Source organism: Amphiura filiformis, chromosome 4 (genome assembly GCF_039555335.1).
Source record: "Amphiura filiformis chromosome 4, Afil_fr2py, whole genome shotgun sequence".
Taxonomy (NCBI): Eukaryota; Metazoa; Echinodermata; class Ophiuroidea; order Amphilepidida; family Amphiuridae; genus Amphiura; species Amphiura filiformis.
In genome coordinates, this window is record NC_092631.1 from 37,214,710 (window position 1) to 37,224,736 (window position 10,027).

The 10,027-nt window shown below is 38.3% G+C and overlaps 1 protein-coding gene across 1 annotated transcript; it reads right to left on the reverse strand.

The window, feature by feature from the left end:
• Positions 1–7,775: 7,775 nt before the first annotated feature.
• Positions 7,776–8,900, reverse strand: LOC140150182 (uncharacterized). The gene is made up of 2 exons (XM_072172187.1): positions 8,397–8,900; positions 7,776–8,366 (listed from the first exon to the last, which is right to left on the reverse strand). The coding sequence occupies exons 1-2, from the start codon at positions 8,898–8,900 to the stop codon at positions 7,776–7,778; spliced, it is 1,095 nt and encodes a 364-aa protein (XP_072028288.1).
• Positions 8,901–10,027: the final 1,127 nt, after the last annotated feature.

The window sequence follows — 10,027 nt, forward strand, 5'->3', positions numbered from 1 at the left end:
GTATGGGCATGATAATGTAGACTTGCCAGGATTGGGTCACAACTTACCAAGTATGGGTATGATAATGTACATTTGCCAGAATGTGGTCACAACTTACCAAGTATGGGTATGATAACATAGACTTGCCAGAATGTGGTCACAACTTACCAAGTAATGGCATGATAACGGAGACTTGCTAGAATGTGGTCACAACTTACCAAGTATGGGCATGATAACATAGACTTGCCAAAATTGGGTAACAAGGCTCAGGGAAAATGTACATACAGAAATGACGATTCCAGCTCCTATTACGACTATTCTGTACGTCAAACGATGAGCTAATGCAGATGACACTGGAGCTGTTTGAAAGAAGGATTACATTTCATCAGACTGGCAACTCATTTTTAAGATGCAATTTTGATTTTGATAGGTTGTTAGCCCGAAACAGCATGGCGCTACTTGTTACTTCCTCACTCGTTCCCAAATTGCTAGAATTCCAAGTACTTGTTAATATTATGAAACATGATTTTTATCCATGGTGTTCATTAGAGAATGAATTTGGAGAAAACCTTCTGATAATTACAAACACTTGCTGAGCAGCAAGACCTTCCCTCTAAGCTTTTAAGCTGATTATCTATTTGTTTTCATGAAAAGACATTCTTTGATGTATTACTGAGCTCAATCATCTGAAATTACTGGAGCGTGAGCCACCCAGGCTGGTTGCTCAGCATAGTATTTTATTAACAGAAGGTTTTTTCCAAATTCATTTCCTAATGTGTCTTTTTAAAGATAGGTCTTGTTGCATCATAAGTGCGGAGAAGTCACTAAGTGGAAATCGTAGTGAAGGAGGTGTTAGTACCTCGGGCTATTAAACATACTGCAGTTACTGTTCATTTTCCTATACACAATACACAGTGCTCTCACCAGTGAGGTGTGACCTCTACAAACAGTGTATGTTAGAGGTATAGGGCATTTCCTAGTTAAGGTCACTGTGTGAAAAATAACCGGCCAATATTGTTTGTACTTTCTACAATTCTAGGAAATATAGTTTTATAACATGTCGTAAATTTTTAGCTAATTTAGATATTTGGAAATATTCGCACTTTAGTGTTTTAGTAAGGAGGGCACGGCATGGCCTGCAATATTCCCTGTGTAAATCGAATGCAACTTTTACTTAGTGACTATCACTCACTTGTAGACCGCTCTCTTCCGAAGGGCACTAAAGCTAAACCACTTGACGGATATTTTTTGTACTTGCTGTCAATCAAGTAATGTATACATTAATACATGCAGGCTAAAATTGAGAATGTGGGGCATCTGCAAATGTTCGTACCTCCCTGATATGTAAATGACAGATAACAGCAAAAAATCAGCTCCCATATCTGTCCATATGTTTGGTCAGCGCAGCGAGTCAGGCGATTTCAAGTGGGTGATTATTAATTGACAAGTGCCACATTTGGGCATAAGTGCAGTCCACCATTCAATGTGGATGATAGACTATACTTTATCGATTGAGTTTGCTGGAGTAGTTTCCTGTTAATGAGGTTTAAGTACTGCAAAGGTCGAATCATGTTTGCTGGGCAGTATAACTGCACTATGATAGGTTGAAGGCTCTATATCGCAGCCTGGATTCTTACCTGTAGAAAGCAAAATGAACATAAAGGATGACCCAATCCAGGCAGTTTGCGACGCACTCACGTTAAAACGTGTCTCCCATTGCAACATAAGAATGCCGAGACAAGACCAGAATGCGTCCACTAATACCCTCAACAGAACGCAACTTGCCAGGACTATCCACGCGTAGCCATGATCGACTGGTGTCGGAGTTGAAGACGGGGTTGAAGAGAGCCTTGATATAAAAGGCTTTGTGGCAACCATCTCTATTGACCGCAGGATGGTCACAAGGGACTGTCAACGTTGTTCAAATTGTCTGGATGGATATGAAAGATGGGAGCTTAGTTACAATTTCAGATTAGAAATGCTTGGTTTATCTTCTATGCGTAACAGATATATTTACCTTGCTTTGTCTTTTGTTTCAAAATGTTTGTATGGGAGGTATGATATCAATCCTTTAAGTTTATATCAGTGAATCCCCGCCACAACGAGAATTTAAAAATTTAGTCACATCTATGCTCGCACAGATGGTTTTAAATTCACTGTTTTCAACAGATTTCCTGCTTTTTTTGATCAAGATCTCCGTAATCAACTTCTTTTCAGTTTAAATGGGGTTTTAACAAATTCCAAAGAGCACTTCAAAAATCTCAGCTGGAATTGATTCTTTATAGAGTGTTTCTTATGTAATATGTTTTAGTGTGTTTATTTACCCGACTCTAGTTCATGGGGAGAAATCCTGTCTCCTTCGGTGTGATCTCTGTTTTGTTGTTCTCCTGTTTTTGCACACCGAGGGAGTCTTGGATTCCTCATCATGGACTGGAGTCTTGCCTATTAATAACTCCTAAAAAAATGCTTTTAATATTGTGCAATCATTGTATGTGTTTTACTGTACATGTATGTTTAATGTTTTTTATCTGGCAAATAAAATGAAATGAAATGAAATGAAATCAATATCATACCAGTAGATTCCATGTATTTTAAGTAGTTTACATCGGGTGTGGACGTTTTGACTTGATCTACTCCCGCTATTTTCATTAATAGTTTATTACCTATACACCCGCACAGTGTCATCGCCCCGATATCTTCATGGCAGAAAATGCCATGGTAGGGTGAATCCACAGCCACGAATGGCCATTGTGTTCCCACCTGTTTAATAGTTTTTAAACACATAATAGGCTGAAGGACACCCGACTAAGGCTAATGACATTAGCCTGTGACTGACCTCTGTACGGTCAGCGAGCATGCATACGCCATTGTCATCTGCTTTTAAACTGCCTTTACGATAGTCTCCTACACAGCCAGTTTGTGTCAGTCGGTCTGACACTCGTCGATCCTGTATGTTCGTGATAGCCACATACAGTCTGGCCCGACTACCTCCACGAGGGTCTACGCTGCGCTATATAAAATCTGAATTTTGGTCACTTTTTCAGCTCAAGACGCACGCTAGTTTTTCAAAGCGCAAGCTAACGACGATAATATAATATGTTGAACATATATGTTCAAGTGCAAGGAACCAGATCTGGTTTCTTTATACGAAATCATTTACGGGAGATATTCATCATTTTCCACCCCGGTATCCAAAGATTTATCGTCTGAATATCAATCGTGCATAACACATTTATGTGTATCGATCCCGTGTATTCATTTCAGTGTCTCTGGCTGTACTAATGTAATTATTAACCGGGCGATGTCGGTGTGACGCGTGGGGATACTCAAGTTTGATTTTGGTAGGGGTGTGCCGCTGAGAATTTGAAAGTGGACCCATAAATATATACCAAATTTTCAAGAAATTTGGACCCATTGATATACCAAAATTCAAAATTTTCCGCCAAATTTAGCCCTTATCGTCTTAGTCTTTCTACGGAGAAGTCAATGTATTTTGATGTATTTTGATGCCATCTGTAATTGCGACGTGGTCGTTATGAAAAATGGAGCCATATAAATGTTCTGTGTATGGTATGTAGGCCTAAGTATGCCCGTCTTTACTTTACCTACAGAGTGGGGGATACCTGAAATCGGGCCCGGAATAGGCTTCCATCATCCGGCAGTAAAGGAATTTACCAAGAGTTACAAGCCAGATGCGCACTTAGCTCACCTCACCAGCAAGACTATTCTTGTTGTGCCTCTCAGCACAACAAATTTTAATGTGGGTGGAAAATAAGAAATGTTATCTTACCAGGAGCCCGAGAAGACAGGTGAATACGAGCGAAATAGCTTATTTATAGCATTAATAATTATAGTTATTATAGTTAACTACATTCCTGCTGATACACACCATCTAGGGCACACCATCCAAACATTTAGTCAGCACCCTACACAGTTCACATGGGTCATTTTATGTTAGTGGAGTTTGACCAGTTGGTTATAAACCTAGACCCTGGAAGTCGGGCCTGGAAGCAGGGTCTAAAGGCCACCCCATACGTAACAAACTTTTTATATTTAATTTAAAAAAAAGTAGTTTGTCAGTATTTTATCAAATACTAGGGCCCGAGTACTGATGAAGTCCTCAGCATTGCTGGATTTAGATTTTTTTCTTACTTGGAACCTTTGTCATGTTTAAAGACTTTTGTCTGACACGGCGTTTATTTTATAGGCCTAATGGTCTAACGGCACGTATCCAACACTTTACTTGGAAAACTACTCTTATCTTTTATATATTTTGCGTGCCGACGCAGCAACCTTGTTTTCTAAACAAATGTTTGATTTGTTTAACATTTATTTCAGACCGTTTTCGTTGAAATCGGAATACTTTTAATTTTTGAGCCCTGTGTAGTCAAAACAACCCAGCAAAAACAAAAACGTTTTAAAAACGTTATAAATAAGTTATATTTTGGCTTTTGGTTTAGGTGTAAACGTTTTAATAACATTAAAATGTCGGGTTATATAAAGGTCATGAAAACGTTTTAAAACGTTTTATATGAAAACACACTACAACAATATTTTTTAAATGTTTTTAAAAATGTTATTGTAAACTATTTTCGCAAATGTTTTTTGCCAAATATTTTGTCAACACTTACATAACATTATGTTAAAATATTTGCACTCAGCAAACACAAAAATGTTCTTAAAATGTTTTATTCAAAACGTTTTAATAACATTTAAATGTCGGGTTATATAAAGGTCATGAAAACGTTTTTAAAACGTTATTGCAAATATTGTGGGCAAACACTTTTCGCAAAATATTTTTTCAACCCCAAAATAACATTCTGTTTAGAATGTTTTTGTATCAAGTTTTCAAAAATGTTTTTGGAATGTTATTAAAACGTTTTTATACCCTTTATATAACTCGACATTTAAACGTTTTCTGTAAAACATTTTGTGTTTGTTGGGCAGTAGATTCTCAAAAAATGTTTTTTAAGGTTATGAAACCGTTTTATACTCTTAATATACCCTTTATATAACCCGACATTTAAACATTTCCTGACAACCTTTTATAACCTTTTGCGAATGATGTCGAAAATGTTTTGTGTTTGCTGGGAACCTAACCACCCCGGCTTTGACCATTTTGCTTTTAACTCAAGAACGGTATGTCGCAGGCAGGTCAAACTATACTTTTACTGAATTTACTGTATAAAAAATGGGCAAATATGAGGTTAATTTGGTCAGAAACCCATTATCAGGCGTCAACATGGGGGGTGATTGTATGGACCATCCCCTGGCAAAATATTGGGGATTTATCCCCCCATCCCCCGGGATCTACGCCTATGACTCTGCTTAAAATTTTGCGCGAGTGATATACTCACAGTTATATCCGACAGCCCAATAGTGCTGCATGTCCACACGTAATTACTATTACCGGACGTAACGTTTCGATCGGTCTTAACAGCTCTTCATCTTCAGCCTTAAATTTTCGGATTTAAAGCACATTACGTCGAATATAGTAATTTTTTTATATCCGACGCTCATTCACACTGCCACTTATATCCGATACTATTACCGACGTAATTTAAGTCCGACTGTGTGAACAAATTGTCGGATTTAAAGCACATTACGTCGGATATAGTTATATCCGACGCTAATTCACACTGCCACTTATATCCGATACTATTACCGACGTAATTTAAGACCGGTAATAAGTGATTTAAGTCCGACTGTGTGAACACGACTATAGTCCATATAATGATAATCGCTTTACACTGAAGACTGAACTATAATGAAACATCCTCCGTGGAGCAGTTTCAGACAAAAGCTTGGGATTATTAGGGCAGAGGTTATCTTTTGAATCCTTTCATAACCACTGAAGCATAGTCAAAGACACTCGAGCGAATTGAAAGACTTGTCGCTCGCGACAAAAGAATCTGGGTGCAACTTACATGTATAGAGAAGTCGGTACGAATTTGATATGTGAGGTTATTATGGGTTTTATACTATAAAAACCGACAAACTTAATAATAACAATAATAATTAATATTGCTTTTATATTATTTCAGGGAAGAACCCATTATACCATAGTAGTTACTCTCCATATTAATTGTTAAATACAAGAGAAACAAAGCAAAATGAAATGAAAAGAGATAAAACCAACAGAGAAACAAAGAATTGTGAAAAAAGACACAAACAAATAAAATAAATAAATAAATAAAAAACGATAAAGATAAAATCAACAGAATGGAGAAAAAAGTACCTAAACAAATAGAAATTAACAGATTTTAAACAAAAAGAGATACTATTTCCCCAAATCAAGAAAAAACACATTGACAGACATTCTAAAGCAAACTTGTCAGAAATGTCTGCATGGGAGACCATCTAAATTCTAAGGTTCCCTCTATCCTTCTTCTTCTTCTTGGTTGAGTCGGTAGATACAAATTATTAAGCTGCAGTTCACCAACTTTTTGGGTCATGGTCGCGGATATATGGTGCGTGTCTCTATCTAATTGTTCTGTTTGGTTGCATTGTTGAGCCGGTTCTTGAAGCTGTCAATTGTGCTTGCCTTGATTGTTTCTTCTCCTGTTGCGTTCCACTCCCTAATTGATCTTGGAAAATAGCTGTACTTGTATGTGTTGAGTCTTGCATAGATTGGTTTATAATTGCTGCTGTTCTTCTTCCTGGTTCTTGTTTCTTTTGTTAGCTCCATATGGTCATTCTTGTTTATGCCCACCATATTGTTTGTTATCTTATACATCATTGCTAGTCTTGCTTGCTTCCTTCTATCTTCCAATAAATCCCATCCTAACTCCTGTATCATCTTGGTCACACTACTTCTTTGCTTAAAGTCCCCCATGCAAAATCTGGCAGCCATACGCTGCACGGCTTCAAGTTGATTTATTGCTCCATCCTGGTATGGCCCCCAGACTGTGCTTGCATATTCGAGTATTGGTCGCACTAAAGCCATATATGCAGTTTCTTTAACTTCCTTGGTGCAGAACCATAGGTTTATTCTGAGACAACCAAGCACCCTGTTTGCTTTAGAAATAGTGTTTTTCCTCTGTGTATTCCAATTAAGCTTGTTATCAATTTCTATTCCCAGGTATGGGTGTGATGACACTTCTTGCAGTTTTTGCTGGCAAAAAGTATAATCCATATCCGGAGGTTGCATCTTGTTGCTAATTTTCATTATGTATCATTTTGCTGCATTGAAAGACATTCCCCATCTATTCTGCCATTCCTCACGCTTTCTCAAGTCATCTTGAAGAGTGTGGAGGTCCTGCTGTGTTTTTGCCGCTGTGTAGATCACACAGTCATCTGCGAACATTCTTGCCTTGTTTGCAAGGTTATCTGGAAGATCATTTGTATAGATCAACAAATCCAGTGGTCCTGTGACTGTACCTTGTGGTACGCTGGAAGTAACTTTCTTGGTTTCAGATGTGATCCCATCGCAAACAACTCTTTGAGTTCTTTCTGTTAAAAAGTGACGTATCCATTTTTGCAGATTCCCTCGAATTCCGTAGAAATCTAACTTACTGACGTTCGTGCGGCACTTTATCGAATGCCTTTTCGAAATCTAGAATAGCCATGTGTACAGTTTCTCCCTCTTCCATACTTTTTGTCAGATCATTCAATGTCAGTATTAACTGGGTCTCTGTTGAATGCTTGGCCCGAAAACCATGCTGGTTATCTACAAGAATATTATTTTCTTCCAGATGATCCATGATGTGCGAATGCACTATGTGCTCTAATATTTTGCACACAACACTTGTTAAGGAGACAGGTCTATAATTACTTGGTTTAGCCCTGTCACCTTTTTAAAATATAGGACATATGTCTGCTTGTCTCCACTGTGTTGGAAGAAAACCCTCATCTATAGACTGCTGAAATAATTTGGTGAGAATCGGAGCCAGTTGCTCTGCCATCATTCTCAACATCCACGGGAATATTCCATCTGGACCCGGTGCTTTATTTGGTTTGAGTTTCAGCAGTTGCTTCTTGACTCCTTCCTCATGAATGACCAAATTCGGGATATTTGTTATGTTGCTTTCCCCAAGTGACGGGATGTGACTTTTATCCTCTTGCGTGAATACACTGCACAACTGGTTGTTGAGTGCTTCCGCCTTTTCCTTGCTGTCTGTTAAAAGTTTGTTGTCAACCTTCAGGTCTGCCACTCCATTATCTTCTTTCCTCAAACTTTTTATGAAAGTCCAGAAAGCCTTAGGATCTTCCTTGGCCGCTGACCCCAGATCATTATTGATATACTCCCATCTTGCCTTATTGAGAGCTCTTCTACATTCCTTTTTGTACTCCCTGTATGTCTCCCAATCTTTTGCTTGGCCACTTCGCTTTGCCTTGTTGTACAGCCTCTGTTTCCTTCTTGTTCTTCCCCGACTCTTTCTGTCAAACTATGGTAGATCATTTCTTGTAGATTTCACTTTAGTAGGAACATTTTCTTCCACCGTTCTTTTGATTTCCTTGTCAAGATGATTCCATTTGTCCTGTACCGTCAAGTCACCAAGATCTGCAAAGGTCTTTTGGTATTCTCCCATTTTTTGTCTGATCTTCTCTTCATTGGCTTTTTTCCTGATGTAAATTCTTCTCCTGGGTTGTTTAGGCCGTTTAATAACAAGGTTCAGAACAGTGCTTACCATGTCATGATCTCCCACGCCAGGTTCCACTTTGGTGTGATTGACAATGTTGGTATTATTTGTGAAAACTAAGTCTAGGATGCTGTCTCCCCTAGTTGGTTCTGTAACCATCTGCTGCATATTGTATTGCACTGACAGATCCAGCAACTTCTCTGCAGCTGCTTTAGATGCATAGTGATCTGGTATCACTGTATTTGTTTCCCAATCAATGTTACCTTGGTTAAAGTCTCCTGTCACTATTATGTCACAAGTCCTTGGCTTTGCATTAATCTTTTCAATAGCTTCCCTCATGCCATCAATCCGTGTTATGTCCGAGTGATTTGGTTTATCGTCTGATGCTCTGCTAACTGGGCCACTACGTAATAGCTGAATGATTACCACATTATCATGAATATCGTTGTTTGACCTTGGTCTTAATTGAATGTGTCGATAGGTTTCACGCTTTAACTATACACGCCCTTAATTTTTAGTGATGATACTGGGCTTTTACATGGAGGGCGCTCTCTCATTTCTATAAACTCCATAGCGCCAATAGGCGAACGTTTACGGTATGCGCTTAGGGCCACTTCTTAATTTCGGGAACATCTTGAATGTGGTTTAGGACCATATAAGGAACCTAAAAAAGTTGGTTTAGTTTAATCCGGGGGTGCAAAGCCGTTACAAGCTACCAAATATATAAAATATAAAGAGTCTCAGTCAAGAAGGCCCGGTGTCGAGGTTCATGAGGTTTAAGACCAAAGTTCAACCAACGTAGAACTCATAGATGTATATCAAGGGGAGGATTTTGATGGGGGGTCGTCCATACAATCACCCCTCCCAATGTTAACACCTGTATGTGGGAATCTGACCAAATTAACCTCATGTTTGGCATGATTTTATCCTAAAGAGTGCCAATTTGTGCGCGAATTTGTTACACTTTTGCACCATATTTCACCATAGCTTCCGATGGCAATTTTCTTGCGAGCCAATTTTCTTGCGCGCCTTTTTTCGGTTCTACATGTGTCTCTTTTTCCACATTTCTGGTAATAAATATCAAACAGTCATAATTTCAAATCATCCCCAAGTCAACGAGGTTCAGGAATGTCCTCTCATTGTTAATTGTTGGTAATACATACCTAGACAAAATACAATACTTTGTTATCCACCACTTGAACAGGATTTCGCCAAAGCAAACAAAGACAAGAACTATTTAAAGATTCTATAGAAATAGGTAGAAGATTATTATCCTCTTCAGCAATAGGATTATTTATTGGTTTAAACAGTTTTGATGAGATACTTGTCGCAACGAATTGAGATACCTATGAATACGACCTTCACACACATTTTACACTGTAACTCAGAATACAATTTGCCAAATTTACGGCTCATTCGTAGTGTCCAGTCACATTTTACAAAGTAGTGATAAAATAAGGAATTAA